The 17,104-nt window shown below is 40.7% G+C and overlaps 2 protein-coding genes across 2 annotated transcripts; both read right to left on the bottom strand.

Annotated features, from left to right (window-relative positions):
- Positions 1 to 12: 12 nt before the first annotated feature.
- Positions 13 to 7,569, bottom strand: LOC122981110 (inter-alpha-trypsin inhibitor heavy chain H3-like). The gene is made up of 21 exons (XM_044349650.1): positions 7,468 to 7,569; positions 6,793 to 6,816; positions 6,298 to 6,452; positions 6,064 to 6,168; positions 5,768 to 5,930; positions 5,486 to 5,596; positions 5,178 to 5,306; positions 4,791 to 4,907; positions 4,516 to 4,684; positions 4,285 to 4,401; positions 4,004 to 4,185; positions 3,617 to 3,802; positions 3,380 to 3,519; positions 3,095 to 3,255; positions 2,831 to 2,857; positions 2,680 to 2,736; positions 2,447 to 2,560; positions 2,026 to 2,227; positions 1,653 to 1,825; positions 870 to 981; positions 13 to 740 (listed from the first exon to the last, which is right to left on the bottom strand). Exons 3-21 carry the CDS (start codon positions 6,390 to 6,392, stop codon positions 602 to 604), a joined length of 2,499 nt encoding a protein of 832 aa, XP_044205585.1. The 5' UTR covers positions 6,393 to 6,452; positions 6,793 to 6,816; positions 7,468 to 7,569; the 3' UTR covers positions 13 to 601.
- Positions 7,570 to 8,452: 883 nt separating this feature from the next.
- LOC122980841 (inter-alpha-trypsin inhibitor heavy chain H3-like) lies at positions 8,453 to 16,854 on the bottom strand. The gene is made up of 22 exons (XM_044349217.1): positions 16,687 to 16,854; positions 16,299 to 16,328; positions 16,088 to 16,111; positions 15,593 to 15,747; positions 15,359 to 15,463; positions 15,063 to 15,225; positions 14,765 to 14,875; positions 14,457 to 14,585; positions 14,070 to 14,186; positions 13,795 to 13,963; positions 13,564 to 13,680; positions 13,283 to 13,464; positions 12,896 to 13,081; positions 12,659 to 12,798; positions 12,374 to 12,534; positions 12,110 to 12,136; positions 11,959 to 12,015; positions 11,726 to 11,839; positions 11,305 to 11,506; positions 10,932 to 11,104; positions 9,236 to 9,347; positions 8,453 to 9,106 (listed from the first exon to the last, which is right to left on the bottom strand). Exons 1-22 carry the CDS (start codon positions 16,798 to 16,800, stop codon positions 8,968 to 8,970), a joined length of 2,727 nt encoding a protein of 908 aa, XP_044205152.1. The 5' UTR covers positions 16,801 to 16,854; the 3' UTR covers positions 8,453 to 8,967.
- Positions 16,855 to 17,104: the final 250 nt, after the last annotated feature.

Genomic DNA, 17,104 nt, shown 5'->3' with positions numbered 1-17,104 from the left:
TCGTTTCACCAATTTGTCACAACCAAGATCATATTTATTTGGTATCATGTGGTTTAGGAGTCCTACAGTGGAGTTCACATTAACTGTAAGAAACCTTTTCATCACAACTTTTCTGCTTTGAAACAGTTTTATCCCAGTTTTATTTCCTTTCAGGTTCTGACATTAGCAAACAGTGACGCTGGGATTATAAGAGCAAGGCAGGTCGATGTCAACATAAAGCCTTTAAAGGTATAGCAAACTGCACACATTCGAAAACTCGAACATATCTTTGAGGAACAACGAGGAATAACAAAATGAAACATTTTATGTCGTAAAAAACAAATTGGGAGACTTTTTTTTTTTTTTTTTTTTTAAAAAGCCTAAATCCATTCTACATCCATCTTTAAGAACTCCATTTATTTCAGTACTTTTGAGATAATGTTAGTTACCCTTCTTATAATCCCAGATTAAACTGTTATATACCATGAAGTTGTCTGCACAATACTGTGAATTAAGTCTGTTAAGAGTGCAGGCAGATTTTATTTTATGTACGTGTTTTATTGTATAAATTTGGGTGCTGATTTACAGGAACAACAGTGATAAGACTGTCTGCAAACTGCTTTTAAACTCTTTTGAAAAGGCCTGACACAATGTAGTCTGAAGCATCTCCGTCGATGAGGCCTTTTCCATTACTGTGAATGAACCAGCAGGGAACATTTTCTCCGTTCTTCACATCTCTCCTGAAGTCTCTCTGCCAGCCTCTGTAGACCAAGACAAAAACATCATGTAGACCCGATGATATTAGGACTGCACAATGAAAACAACACGAAGAAACAGACATTTATCCATTTGGGACACAATAAATGCAAACTCTGAGGCATGTGGCGTACCTGGTCACATTGAGCTGCTGTCCTTTCACATACATGGTGGCGTCTGGTTTCTCTGGGACGTCACCTGTACGCAGGTCTGTGACCTCATATTCAATCCCGCTGTAAAACTGACCTAGAGGATGACCCACCATTGGGAGTGAAAATCATTTCTTTTCTTATCTCTTCACTCTAATCTGGTCTGATTTCTCTGTTTGGCATAAAATACATTACCAGCTGGTTTACAGTATTACTTTGTTTATACAGATACAATTTACAGTATGAACAAAGATGATCAATGGAAATATTTGTTAGAATCAGATCATTTCGGTTTAGCAACTTTAACTACTGTAAACAACATTTAGCTGCACAACATCATGAAGACAATTGCTCTTATCCTGAGGCTTAATATCATATGAAAAAAAAAAACCTGGGGCCCCGAACCACCAAATTTAAAAAATCGTAGTTGTCAAATGAAAATTCTGTATCTTCCAAATGCCAAGTTTTTTCTGACTATGAGCAAAACATTGTTTTACTTTAATAAAAGTGCATTTTTTGACATCATCATCGAAGGTTTTACAGGATTTTTATGAGCTCAAATGATAAAAAAAGAAAGTCTCAAACCAAGGCGAACAAATGTCCAGAGCAATAATTTATGTTTTTGGTTACTTGATGGGAGAACAACAAGCTGTAAACACAAAATTGACATACTATTAGTATGTATTAGTGGTATTATTAGTATTAGTATTAGTATTAGTATAGTAGTAACCATGCAATCTACATCCCAACAAGTGTGTCATGTTGTACCTAGCAGACCATGAACAGAGGGAGACAGGAGGTGGCTGTCCACTGTGTAGAAACCCAAGTAGTCCCGGTGGTACGGGTGCTTCTTCCACACTTTGTGTAGCAGGATCACAAACTTGACAGAATCTCTTAGGGTTATCGTTAGGCTACGGTCCTTGGTCACGAGAAGATCCACACTGGAGGAGAAAGAAGGGGAGGCAGGAAGGGGAAGATGAATGACGTGGGAGACAGAAGGGAGAGGAAAGAGGAGAGTGGAAACAGGTGAAGCGGTTGTGATAGATGGAGAAGATAAGTGGGCAACATTATTTTGTTATATTTTTCATGTATTGGGATCTTTCCCTGAAGAAGATGATAATCTGGTGGTTCAGTCACTCACTTGGCTCCTTTGAGGGAGGCTGTATCAGACCACAGCAGCTTGACCCGTTTGCCGTCCTGAAACACCAAGATGTCCTGAGTGCTCACCTCCAGTCTCACCCCCAGCTTCTGGTGGGTGATGCCAAAACGCCAAAAGTAAGTGTTGATTTTACCATCAAGGGGGATTTTCTTGTCTCCGATGATCTGGCCATTCACTAAAATACCTGAAGAAATAACATGGGACTCAGCCTCTCACTGTTTAACTGCAGGAGATGATTGACTGACACATATATGAGGAGTTACAAGTGTCAAAAGTGAGAAAGAAAATCAAAAATTCATTTACATCTTGGTCCACAAGGAGTGTACATGTGTAGTGAAAAATAGGAATTCAGGGACCATATCTTGAGTAAGAAAGTCATGATGTTAATCAGGATTCGGCTGACCTGACGTTGGGTCTTTGACCAGGTTGAAAATGGTTCCTGGTTTGTCGTTGATGTTGAAGCACAGAGCGTCATCTCTGTCTGGCAGCTCTATCATGAAATGAGGATCTCCATCCACTGCAGGCAACACCGGAGTAAAATGACAGTAATAAACAAAATGGTTAAGATAGATGTGATCTTGTGTCACTTTCTTAGTAGAGGCCAAACAAGATGAGCTATAAAACAAGACAACTTACCAAAATATGTGGGTCGGGCAGCATATGAGTACAAAGGGGGGCTTACAAAGCGATGTGCTGCATACAGAAACAATAAATTCAAGGTTAAAAACAACACACTGAATAGATTTCATCTTTTATATTTCATTTAGTTAAAAAATGACTGTCTTACCTACTCTGTCTGCCTGTAGTCTTTGGTCTGACAAAAACAAAACAAAACAGATAAAAAACAATTTTTTAAATTCCACAGTTCAAACTGGAGCACCAGCCTCTGCTGGTGTAGTGAGTGGAGTAAAGAGAAATAATATGTTTTTAACTTAAATTCAGTATCCGGTGCTGCTCGTCAGTGTGTTACAGTTTTACTTGACTGCAGTTATGCCACATTAGGAAAAGTCTACCCAGTGCCACTTTTTAAACCCTCTCTACCCTCCCTTACCCTCAGTCAGTTTATCAGCAATGAGAGGGCTGTCTGTTCCATCCTCAGTTTCAGGCTTGGTGACCACCATGGAGGTGAGAGGGGTGACGAAGCTATACTGCAGGGACATGTCCAGGGCCTTGGCTGTGGCATTGGCTTTCTCGTCAGGGGTGCCAATCTTGCTGCAAGAATGAAAAAATACACACATTTTCTCACACTTGACATTTTCATGAGACCATTGGTAAATAAAGATATTTAAGCTCAAGCAATTCAGGGCTCAGCTTGAAGAAAATTACTTAAACTGACCTCTTCTCCAGTAACTGCTGGATGGTGAGGTAGGCCCACAGACGCTCTGTGAAATCCCCAAAGACGTACTCCTCCTCTGGGTAAATCACGTCCCACTCTACAGCACTGGCCTGGCCCTGCACCTGGAAGTCCTCCTCAAACTTTTGGTGAGAGAAAAGGGGAAGAAACAATGCTTGAAAAAATGCTTTTCTACACCTCAGCACTGTCTCTAACTTTCTGATGTTTCTTTTTCCTCACCCCCTGGGCGAACACTTCCACCAGGAAGTTGTCCAGGTCGTTGTCCATCAGCCGACCTGCCACCACGATCTCTGAGCCGTTAAACAACTGGCTGAAGTGGTTGGTGGTCACGAAGTCCACTGCGTTGTCGGGGTAACGTAGGTCCACCTCTGAAAGCAGAGGGCTGGACACCTCCTCATAGAAACCCTGTAATAGAATCATGCACACATTTATTTATATACATTTATTTGTGTGCCATATAAATATGTTTTATTAGAGTTTTACACGTATAGTTGTTACATATTTCCAGGGGAATATGGCCAATTTTGAATATTACACTCTGGGCTTTGTGTGTGCCTCAAGAAAACAAAACTATTGGCTCAAAAATGTGTAGCCTCAATCCTCCACCTGGAGTTGAAGGGTTGCATCTGAGGCCTCATAGATTCTGCGGGCCAGTCCCTTGTTTTGTTTGCTCATCACATCCAGGAAGGAATAATCCACATCGTTTCCGAATCCAAGACAGAACAGAGACATGTTCCCTCCAATAGCAGAGCGCACATTCTCCTCAACCGTCGTAGGTTTCATATAACCTTCAGATGCACAGATAAAACAGGCACAAATTTAATGTTAAATATGAAGTACACCACTCACAGTATATGCTATAAAATGTGCACAGTCTGCATGCTCACCTCTTCCATCAGTCAGTAAAATAATCATGTCGATACTCCCCTCTGGGAGCTTGTTCTCCTGTCTGTCTTTCACCAGCATGTTCACACCTCGCAACACAGCATTATTGATAATAGTTCCTAGAAGGAAAACACAAAACATTTAGTAAAACAAATTGTTTTCATTTATTTTTTATTTAGAGAGTAAAGATTTCATTTGGCATTAAAGATGGTGTCACTTGTTTTTATATTAACCTCCCCTGGCTGTTATCTTTCTGACATAGGCCATGGCTTCAGCCACATTTTCCTCGGTTGCTTTGGTTAGTGATTCCTTCCAAGGATCGATCTCATCATCAAACTGGATGAGGGCAAAGTAGTCCTCCTCATCAAGGTCTTTGATGATAGCTAGCATTGCCTCTCGGGTCTACAAACAGTTACAAGGTCAGAGGTCAAAATGCGTGCTTGTGTGCATCAATGTATTAGAACCACTTTACCTTTGAATCATGTCTGATGTCTGAACAGTCTCTTACCTGCTGGATCTTTGTTCCACTCATTGAGCCGCTCCTGTCGATCACAAACACCACGTTCTTTGGGACTCTGGGTAGGTCAGGTGGAGCAAAGAAGTGCACAAAGTATCCGTTCACAATCTGAAGGGAAGAGAATCATAAAGAGCAGTAAAATACATGAAAGATTGACAGAAGGCTGCAATTGTAATCATTTCTTTTCCAGAGAAAAAGTTTATTCATTTTATGTTGTTGCAGTCTTATTACAGATTTTTTGATTTTCTTTCAGAACTTGTTCTGCGAACAAAGAAGGTTAAAGTGACTCTGCATAGTTTTATATGTGAAGCCTGGTATAAATATGCAGACATCAGACACTGAGGTGATTCTGATGTACAATATTTGTTGACTGCTGACCTGAATGTCCCCGAGGCTCTTTGCACGGTTCACATCATACTTGATGATAAAATCTCCATCGATCAGTGTCTCATCACAACCTGGACACTTCCTCTGCTGGTCCATAGTTGGTGAAAAAGAGATGTGAGCCTGACAAGAGGATTAATACATTCAGTTTGGCCCATTCTTACTTCTTAAATTCTGTATGTTGTTCATTTTATTGAATACAGAGACAGGAAGTCAGACCAACATTACCTTCACTTTGAAAACTAAAACAGAGACACACAGATGCAACAATCAGAGACAATCTCATTTTCTGTAGCATGTACCTTTTTGTCTGTGACAGTTTTCTCCACTAGGGGGAGCAGCTCATTGGAGAGGAAGGTTGCTTGAGCATCAACATAAGAAATGCCTTGAGGCTCGTAAATGTTTGTCACAATCTGTCTCCACACAGTCAGGCATGCATGCACACACACAGACACACACACACACACACACACACACACACACACACAGGAACAGTGAGTTAATTTTGTGAGGAAAACCACTTATTAAGAATATCTGACACAAGCAGGAAATCAGGAAGAGCCAGGATGTGTACATGGATTCACCTGAAACTCCTGGACCGGTTGTTTGGGTTTAACTCGGGTCAGAATCTCATACTGGCCCAGTTTCCTCTGAAGGAGCTCCTCATAGGTCAGAATGAAAGTTACGTTACTTTCAGCTGCAATGTTGACAGACACTGAAAACTTCTCCATCTTTCTTCCAGACACCCTTTAACAAAACACAGACACAACTGACCGCCTCTGATGTTAAAATGATCAATTTAGGAACTTTAGATACACTACGTTGCTTTAGTACGTGTAAAGAGTGGTGTGGGTGGTCTTTTTCATCTTAAATGACTTACTTGACCAGTCCAGCAGTCTGTCCTGAGGAAACAGCCTTCTCATACTGTTTCCTGGCTTTCTCTTTCTCTTTCACCTCTCCAACATACTCCTGACCATCAATTTCCCTGTAAGGTCCAAAAATGGAGGATGACAAATTGAGTAAATGAACTGTGTCACTGACAAAAATCTGCTTTAGAGCACAACTGCAAAAGGAAGCACAAATATTGCCAGGAATGTAGGAATGACAGACTGACATGCTGAAGTTGGTGATGAAGGCGGTCTTTGGAAGCTCCACTTCGAAGAAGATTTCCTGTGAGGAGCTTGCTTTGTTCAGAGCCTTTGAGGTCATGACAGTGTGAGCGAAACGAGACGCCACAGTGCAGTCCACTGTCACACTATACACCTCCACCTGAGACACAGAAACAGGGAGGAAGAGATAGAAAACAGCAATAGAACAACATGGACAACTTGTCACAAGCCCCTCACATACAGTATTTTAATACAGTAAGGAAGATGCTCTACTTTTATGTCATTTCAAGCGGAGTCAAGCCAACAATACGCTGCCCTGATTTGTGCCAAAGAAAAATTATTACAGCTTGAAAACATTTTTAAAAAGACATTATGTCACTGATTCCACTTTGGGAGTGATGTGATGAGACTGTTTGGGTGAGTCAACCTGGGTGCTGGAAGCATTAAGCATGGATAGTGTGGGTATTGTCAATAAAGATCTAAACTGATTCTTTTCTTACCGTGCCATCATTTGTGCTTCTTTTCTGTAAGACAAAAGAAAAGAGAGATGATATTCGTTTTAGATCTGGATGAAAAAGGAATAATGATCTAAATCCCAAACATTCATACATCTTTCCCCTCCCATCTCCTTTGCCACACTTACCCTATACATATAATTACATTATACATACACCCCCTCCTCTTTTCTTTGTTCTTTTCTTTTTGTTTGTTTGTTTTTCATTTCCTTTTGAGGCCTCTGTATTTAACAACTGGCTCCTTGGATTTTACATACATGTTATTGTACTTAAACTGGACACATGTCCAGAAACTTTGTAAAGAAAATGATGAAAAGTGAAATCATATCAAAACTCTACTGTATTGTAAGGAATGCTGAAGTAAAAAGCAAATGTAAGTTAAACAATGATCTGTATTCATCAGGAGAAATACTACCAGATAACCAAACCCTCAGACTTTGCAAAGCTGGTAATTCCAACTGAAACTGTTGTTTTTATTTTAAGGTTCAAGTTAGCTCTTTATCATTCAGAGTAAATATGAAACCTGTAGAATGATGATATTTAACAATGACCAAAACACTGGTGAATAATGTATGAACAGAAAGATGCAACTCCATAACCAAATATTGTCCCTATAACATGAAGCAATTGTCTGTAAATTCAGTAGTTTCAGCTAAATACCTGCAGTGATCTGTCAGCTCCTCTTGTCCCCTGAAATACAAATACAGCAGAGCAGAGCAACAAGATATTAGAAAAAGCCACTGCTATAACATGAACTAATTTGTAAGAAAGAAGCACTCATTCACACAATATACTTTAAATCATTTATCTCACAAAGAGGAGAAGTTAGAAGGAGAATATGACAGCAAAACTGAGTAGGATTTAAGATGCCAACTAGTTATGAAGGAGCACAGTTTGTGTTAAAGGGATTATTCATAAGAAACATAAGAAGCACTAGTGATTCAATCAGGAATCATCAGATAAAATAAATATTAGCAAAATGACAACAATAAAACAATGTAATTTCAAGTTAAGAGTAGAGTATAAAAGAGTCAGTGTGTGAAGTTACCTGCACAGCTGCACGGTCCCCAGAGACGACCAGAGCCCCCCGGGCCAGGCTGGGCAGCCAGAGGCAGGCGATGCCCCACAGCAGCAGCTGCCGAACACCCAACAGTCCAGACATGACCAAACTTCTACTGAACACTGGTTGACTTCACTGCTGAGAAAAAAGCTCTCTGCCCAGGGAGGAGGGACGAAAAGTGTGTTTGTGTGTGTGCGTGTGTGTGTGTGTGTGTGTTGTCCTGGAGTAATGACCAACAGACCAGAGTTCAATATGCAGGACGCCCTGAGGTAGAAAAGCTGCTGCTTTTAGGCTCATAGAAAATATCTGTGCGCAAGCTGCTGGACCCTCTCACTAAACAGCCCGTGCTGCTTCACTTAACATGTGTTTACGTAATTTCTCATTTGCTGGAGAGCAAACAGTGGAGTACTGTAAGAAAATCACAGAGACTCTCTTGTAGGTTTTTTTTAAGTTAAAGTATTTTCAGAAAAGACTTTAACAAACATATATGTTTTGCACCCACTCTGAACCCGGTGAACAAACAGTATTATTTACTTGGAAAAGCTGCACTGCACTCTGCTCTCCATTTGATGAGTCATTTTCATCATGTGACACTGTATTTGGCAAAAATGAACCAATCATTTTGTCTCTCTGTATTTTTCTAACTTGATAATGTACCCATGGGTCTACAGTGTGGTGTCTTAGTGATACATTCAGGTACTATTGTTAGTGCTCATGTCATCACAGAGAGGTAGGCTATTGGAGTTCTGTTGTTAATCAGGTTGCTTGTTTTTCATTTTAATGTTAATACTTAAATCATCATCTGCCAGGGCCGGATTAATGCAAGAGGCCCAAAAGCAAAAATGCCTTGTGGGCCCCAGCTGACTCTGCATTTCTCACACTTGCTGTGTATTGTTATGTATTGGTTGCTGATGAGAAATTCGTTTGTGGTAACTTGATTTAATCTTATTTGGCAAAATGCACCATGTAAGCACAATATATACTGAAACAATAGAGTGTTAAGAGTGCAGGCAGATTTTATTTTATGTACGTGTTTTATTGTATGAATTTGGGTGCTGATTTACAGGAACAACAGTGATAAGACTGTCTGCAAACTGCTTTTAAACTCTTTTGAAAAGGCCTGACACAATGTAGTCTGAAGCATCTCCGTCGATGAGGCCTTTTCCATTACTGTGAATGAACCAGCAGGGAACATTTTCTCCGTTCTTCACATCTCTCCTGAAGTCTCTCTGCCAGCCTCTGTAGACCAAGACAAAAACATCATGTAGACCCGATGATATTAGGACTGCACAATGAAAACAACACAAAGAAACAGACATTTATCCATTTGGGACACAATAAATGCAAACTCTGAGGCATGTGGCGTACCTGGTCACATTGAGCTGCTGTCCTTTCACATACATGGTGGCGTCTGGTTTTTCTGGGACGTCACCTGGACGCAGGTCTGTGACCTCATATTCAATCCCGCTGTAAAACTGACCTAGAGGATGACCCACCATTGGGAGTGAAAATCATTTCTTTTCTTATCTCTTCACTCTAATCTGGTCTGATTTCTCTGTTTGGCATAAAATACATCATTACCAACTGGTTTACAGTATTACTTTGTTTATACAGATACAGTTTACAGTATGAACAAAGATGATCAATGGAAATATTTGTTAGAATCAGATCATTTCGGTTTAGCAACTTTACCTACTACCTCCCCCCCCCCCCCCCCTTACAGAGAGGAAATGTGAAGTAATGTTAATTCTATTCAAATAATATTCATTCTTATTCTGTTTTTCTTTTGTTTTTTGTGTTTTTTTTCTGACATAAGGAAACTATACAGGTTAATTTAAAGTATCAATAATTTATGTTTTTGACTACTTGAGGGGAAAACAACAAGCTGTAAACACAAACTTGACATTCTGTCAACTTATAAAGTTGATATGGGGAACATAATCAGCAAACGGTTACCTATTTCTATATATCCAGAAGACATGAACCAACATTGGTATTGATTTGGAGTCTTGTCTTTGGCCAACCGACAAATGTAAGTTCAATATTTATTCTCCTGTCAACTGTGGATTTCTCAGAACCTTGTTTTTGTTGAAAACAGCTGTCTGCTGCTGCTACAAACAGGGTTGATGAGAATGGTGAGACCATAAAAGTTAAAGGATTTGGTGGACGATTTTCTATATTTTTCTTTTGTTGACAAATCTCATGTGCAGAGCCAAATCAACATTGAACTCATCCTACTTATAAGTATTGTGTGTGTATCCAAAGCCTGATATATCTTATTCCTCTGTGCCGTAGACCTCCGTTGTTGTCCAAGAGCTATTAAAACATGTCACAACCTCCTGACTTTGTGCTACATTGCAAATTTCTCAAAGAACTTTAGTGCAAAGTCAAGAGATTGTGATATGTAGCACAACAAGCTAGCGAAGCTCTGTAAACAGAAGCACAGAGCTGCATTTATAGTGATGTCTGCCATAAAAGGAACTTTTCTCCTGAGATTGATAATGTGATTGCTGTTTTTACTCTTTGGAGCCTTTTCTAAACAAAGTACTGTAACCATTGTCCAGGGGATGAAGGAACATGTCACCCAGTGCAGCTGCGTGGCTCATTTATGTGTTTTTAATAGCTTTTGGGCAACAACAGGTCTACTGCACAGAGGAATAAGATATATCAGGCTTTGGATACACACACAATAATTGTAAGTAGGTTCAATTCATTGTTGGTTTGGCTCTGCACATGAGATTTGTTGACAATAAGAAAAAACAGCAAATTGCCAACCTTATCCTTTAAGATGCGGTCTGTAAAACCAAACTAATTAGCTGAAAAATGCTAATATGCTTCATAGAGCCAAGTGGAACTGCAGAGATTTCATTTTCATTTCGTTTCATTTTTCTTTCTTTTTTTCTCGAAATGTTTGTTGATTCATTATTGAAGTTTTTTGGCTGCTCTGATGAGACACCATCGTAAATTATAATAGAAATGAAATAAAAGCCAGATCACTTAGCTTGACCTTCTATCAAACCCTAAACCATGCAATCTACATCCCAACAAGTGTGTCATGTTGTACCTAGCAGACCATGAACAGAGGGAGACAGGAGGTGGCTGTCCACTGTGTAGAAACCCAAGTAGTCCCGGTGGTACGGGTGCTTCTTCCACACTTTGTGTAGCAGGATCACAAACTTGACAGAATCTCTTAGGGTTATCGTTAGGCTACGGTCCTTGGTCACGAGAAGATCCACACTGGAGGAGAAAGAAGGGGAGGCAGGAAGGGGAAGATGAATGACGTGGGAGACAGAAGGGAGAGGAAAGAGGAGAGTGGAAACAGGTGAAGCGGTTGTGATAGATGGAGAAGATAAGTGGGCAACATTATTTTGTTATATTTTTCATGTATTGGGATCTTTCCCTGAAGAAGATGATAATCTGGTGGTTCAGTCACTCACTTGGCTCCTTTGAGGGAGGCTGTATCAGACCACAGCAGCTTGACCCGTTTGCCGTCCTGAAACACCAAGATGTCCTGAGTGCTCACCTCCAGTCTCACCCCGAGCTTCTGGTGGGTGATGCCAAAACGCCAAAAGTAAGTGTTGATTTTACCATCGGGCGGGATTTTCTTGTCTCCGATGATCTGGCCATTCACTAAAATACCTGAAGAAATAACATGGGACTCAGCCTCTCACTGTTTAACTGCAGGAGATGATTGACTGACACATATATGAGGAGTTACAAGTGTCAAAAGTGAGAAAGAAAATCAAAAATTCATTTACATCTTGGTCCACAAGGAGTGTACATGTGTAGTGAAAAATAGGAATTCAGGGACCATATCTTGAGTAAGAAAGTCATGATGTTAATCAGGATTCGGCTGACCTGACGTTGGGTCTTTGACCAGGTTGAAAATGGTTCCTGGTTTGTCGTTGATGTTGAAGCACAGAGCGTCATCTCTGTCTGGCAGCTCTATCATGAAATGAGGATCTCCATCCACTGCAGGCAACACCGGAGTAAAATGACAGTAATAAACAAAATGGTTAAGATAGATGTGATCTTGTGTCACTTTCTTAGTAGAGGCCAAACAAGATGAGCTATAAAACAAGACAACTTACCAAAATATGTGGGTCGGGCAGCATATGAGTACAAAGGGGGGCTTACAAAGCGATGTGCTGCATACAGAAACAATAAATTCAAGGTTAAAAACAACACACTGAATAGATTTCATCTTTTATATTTCATTTAGTTAAAAAATGACTGTCTTACCTACTCTGTCTGCCTGTAGTCTTTGCTCTGACAAAAACAAAACAAAACAGATAATAAACAATTTTTTAAATTCCACAGTTCAAACTGGAGCACCAGCCTCTGCTGGTGTAGTGAGTGGAGTAAAGAGAAATAATATGTTTTTAACTTAAATTCAGTATCCGGTGCTGCTCGTCAGTGTGTTACAGTTTTACTTGACTGCAGTTATGCCACATTAGGAAAAGTCTACCCAGTGCCACTTTTTAAACCCTCTCTACCCTCCCTTACCCTCAGTCAGTTTATCAGCAATGAGAGGGCTGTCTGTTCCATCCTCAGTTTCAGGCTTGGTGACCACCATGGAGGTGAGAGGGGTGACGAAGCTATACTGCAGGGACATGTCCAGGGCCTTGGCTGTGGCATTGGCTTTCTCGTCAGGGGTGCCAATCTTGCTGCAAGAATGAAAAAATACACACAAGTTCTCACACTTGACATTTTCATGAGACCATTGGTAAATAAAGATATTTAAGCTCAAGCAATTCAGGGCTCAGCTTGAAGAAAATTACTTAAACTGACCTCTTCTCCAGTAACTGCTGGATGGTGAGGTAGGCCCACAGACGCTCTGTGAAATCCCCAAAGACGTACTCCTCCTCTGGGTAAATCACGTCCCACTCTACAGCACTGGCCTGGCCTTGCACCTGGAAGTCCTCCTCAAACTTTTGGTGAGAGAAAAGGGGAAGAAACAATGCTTGAAAAAATGCTTTTCTACACCTCAGCACTGTCTCTAACTTTCTGATGTTTCTTTTTCCTCACCCCCTGGGCGAACACTTCCACCAGGAAGTTGTCCAGGTCATTGTCCATCAGCCGACCAGCCACCACGATCTCTGTGCCGTTAAACAACTGGCTGAAGTGGTTGGTGGTCACGAAGTCCACTGCGTTGTCGGGGTAACGTAGGTCCACCTCTGAAAGCAGAGGGCTGGACACCTCCTCATAGAAACCCTGTAATAGAATCATGCACACATTTATTTATATACATTTATTTGTGTGCCATATAAATATGTTTTATTAGAGTTTTACACGTATAGTTGTTACATATTTCCAGGGGAATATGGCCAATTTTGAATAGTACACTCTGGGCTTTGTGTGTGCCTCAAGAAAACAAAACTATTGGCTCAAAAATGTGTAGCCCCAATCCTCCACCTGGAGTTGAAGGGTTGCATCTGAGGCCTCATAGATTCTGCGGGCCAGTCCCTTGTTTTGTTTGCTCATCACATCCAGGAAGGAATAATCCACATCGTTTCCGAATCCAAGACAGAACAGAGACATGTTCCCTCCAATAGCAGAGCGCACATTCTCCTCAACCGTCATCGAGTTCAAATTACCTTCAGATGCACAGATAAAACAGGCACAAATTTAATATTAAATATGAAGTACACCACTCACAGTATATGCTATAAAATGTGCACAGTCTGCATGCTCACCTCTTCCATCAGTCAGTAAAATAATCATGTCGATACTCCCCTCTGGGAGCTTGTTCTCCTGTCTGTCTTTCACTAGCATGTTCACACCTCGCAACACAGCATCATTGATATTAGTTCCTAGAAGGAAAACACAAAACATTTAGTAAAACAAATTGTTTTCATTTATTTTTTATTTAGAGAGTAAAGATTTCATTTGGCATTAAAGATGGTGTCACTTGTTTTTATATTAACCTCCCCTGGCTGATAACTTTCCAATGTGGGCCATGGCTTCAGCCACATTTTCCTCGGTTGCTTTGGTTAGTGATTCCTTCCAAGGATTGATCTCATGATCAAACTGGATGAGGGCAAAGTAGTCCTCCTCATGGAGGTCTTTGATGATAGCTAGCATTGCCTCTCGGGTCTACAAACAGTTACAAGGTCAGAGGTCAAAATGCATGCTTGTGTGCATCAATGTATTAGAACCACTTTACCTTTGAATCATGTCTGATGTCTGAACAGTCTCTTACCTGCTGGATCTTTGTTCCACTCATTGAGCCGCTCCTGTCGATCACAAACACCACGTTCTTTGGGACTCTGGGTAGGTCAGATGGAGCAAAGAAGTGCACAAAGTATCCGTTCACAATCTGAAGGGAAGAGAATCATAAAGAGCAGTAAAATACATGAAAGATTGACAGAAGGCTGCAATTGTAATCATTTCTTTTCCAGAGAAAAAGTTTATTCATTTTATGTTGTTGCAGTCTTATTACAGATTTTTTGATTTTCTTTCAGAACTTGTTCTGCGAACAAAGAAGGTTAAAGTGACTCTGCATAGTTTTATATGTGAAGCCTGGTATAAATATGCAGACATCAGACACTGAGGTGATTCTGATGTACAATATTTGTTGACTGCTGACCTGAATGTCCCCGAGGCTCTTTGCACGGTTCACATCATACTTGATGATAAAATCTCCATCGATCAGTGTCTCATCACAACCTGGACACTTCCTCTGCTGATCCATAGTTGGTGAAAAAGAGATGTGAGCCTGACAAGAGGATTAATACATTCAGTTTGGCCCATTCTTACTTCTTAAATTCTGTATGTTGTTCATTTTATTGAATACAGAGACAGAAAGTCAGACCAACATTACCTTCACTTTGAAAACTAAAACAGAGACACACAGATGCAACAATCAGAGACAATCTCATTTTCTGTAGCATGTACCTTTTTGTCTGTGACAGTTTTCTCCACTAGGGGGAGCAGCTCATTGGAGAGGAAGGTTGCTTGAGCATCAACATAAGAAATGCCTTGAGGCTCATAAATGTTTGTCACAATCTGTCTCCACACAGTCAGGCATGCATGCACACACACAAACAAACACACACACACACACGCACGCACGCACACACACACACACACACACACAGGAGCAGTGAGTTAATTTTGTGAGGAAAACCACTCATTAAGAATATCTGACACAAGCAGGAAATCAGGAAGAGCCAGGATGTGTACATGGATTCACCTGAAACTCCTGGACCGGTTGTTTGGGTTTAACTCGGGTCAGAATCTCATACTGGCCCAGTTTCCTCTGAAGGAGCTCCTCATAGGTCAGAATGAAAGTTACGTTACTTTCAGCTGCAATGTTGACAGACACTGAAAACTTCTCCATCTTTCTTCCAGACACCCTTTAACAAAACACAGACACAACTGACCGCCTCTGATGTTAAAATGATCAATTTAGGAACTTTAGATACACTACGTTGCTTTAGTACGTGTAAAGAGTGGTGTGGGTGGTCTTTTTCATCTTAAATGACTTACTTGACCAGTCCAGCAGTCTGTCCTGAGGAAACAGCCTTCTCATACTGTTTCTTGGCTTTCTCTTTCTCTTTCACCTCTCCAACATACTCCTGACCATCAATTTCCCTGTAAGGTCCAAAAATGGAGGATGACAAATTGAGTAAATGAACCGTGTCACTGACAAAAACCCGCTTTAGAGCACAACTGCAAAAGGAAGCACAAATATTGCCAGGAATGAAGGAATGACAGACTGACATGCTGAAGTTGGTGATGAAGGCGGTCTTTGGAAGCTCCACTTCGAAGAAGATTTCCTGTGAGGAGCTTGCTTTGTTCAGAGCCTTTGAGGTCATGACAGTGTGAGCGAAACGAGACGCCACAGTGCAGTCCACTGTCACACTATACACCTCCACCTGAGACACAGAAACAGGGAGGAAGAGATAGAAAACAGCAATAGAACAACATGGACAACTTGTCACAAGCCTCTCACATACAGTATTTTAATACAGTAAGGAAGATGCTCTACTTTTATGTCATTTCAAGCGGAGTCAAGCCAACAATACGCTGCCCTGATTTGTGCCAAAGAAAAATTATTACAGTTTGAAAACATTTTTAAAAAGACATTATGTCACTGATTCCACTTTGGGAGTGATGTGATGAGACTGTTTGGGTGAGTCAACCTGGGTGCTGGAAGCATTAAGCATGGATAGTGTGGGTATTGTCAATAAAGATCTAAACTGATTCTTTTCTTACCGTGCCATCATTTGTGCTTCTTTTCTGTAAGACAAAAGAAAAGAGAGATGATATTCCTTTTAGATCTGGATGAAAAAGGAATAATGATCTAAATCCCAAACATTCATACATCTTGAATAATGTATGAACAGAAAGATGCAACTCCATAACCAAATATTGTCCCTATAACATGAAGCAATTGTCTGTAAATTCAGTAGTTTCAGCTAAATACCTGCAGTGATCTGTCAGCTCCTCTTGTCCCCTGAAATACAAATACAGCAGAGCAGAGCAACAAGATATTAGAAAAAGCCACTGCTATAACATGAACTAATTTGTAAGAAAGAAGCACTCATTCACACAATATACTTTAAATCATTTATCTCACAAAGAGGAGAAATTAGAAGGAGAATATGACAGCAAAACTGAGTAGGATTTAAGATGCCAACTAGTTATGAAGGAGCACAGTTTGTGTTAAAGGGATTATTCATAAGAAACATAAGAAGCACTAGTGATTCAATCAGGAATCATCAGATAAAATAAATACTGGCAAAATGACAACAATAAAACAATGTAATTTCAAGTTAAGAGTAGAGTATAAAAGAGTCAGTGTGTGAAGTTACCTGCACAGCTGCATGGTCCCCAGAGACGACCAGAGCCCCCCGGGCCAGGCTGGGCAGCCAGAGGCAGGCGATGCCCCACAGCAGCAGCTGCCGAACACCCAACAGTCCAGACATGACCAAACTTCTACTGAACACTGGTTGACTTCACTGCTGAGAAAAAAGCTCTCTGCCCAGGGAGGAGGGACGAAAAGTGTGTTTGTGTGTGTGCGTGTGTGTGTGTGTGTGTGCGTGTGTGTGTGTGTGTGTGTGTGTGTGTGTGTGTGTTGTCCTGGAGTAATGACCAACAGACCAGAGTTCAATATGCAGGACGCCCTGAGGTAGAAAAGCTGCTGCTTTTAAAGCTCAAAGAAAATATCTGTGCTCAGGCTGAAAGTGTGTTTGTAGGACTGACACCAAACTCACAGCTAACTAGGTGTTT

The sequence above is a fragment of the Thunnus albacares genome, chromosome 4, assembly GCF_914725855.1.
Source record: "Thunnus albacares chromosome 4, fThuAlb1.1, whole genome shotgun sequence".
Classification (NCBI taxonomy): domain Eukaryota; kingdom Metazoa; phylum Chordata; class Actinopteri; order Scombriformes; family Scombridae; genus Thunnus; species Thunnus albacares.
The sequence above is the reverse complement of the archived record's forward strand: the minus strand, read 5'-3'. Positions and strand labels throughout refer to the sequence as shown.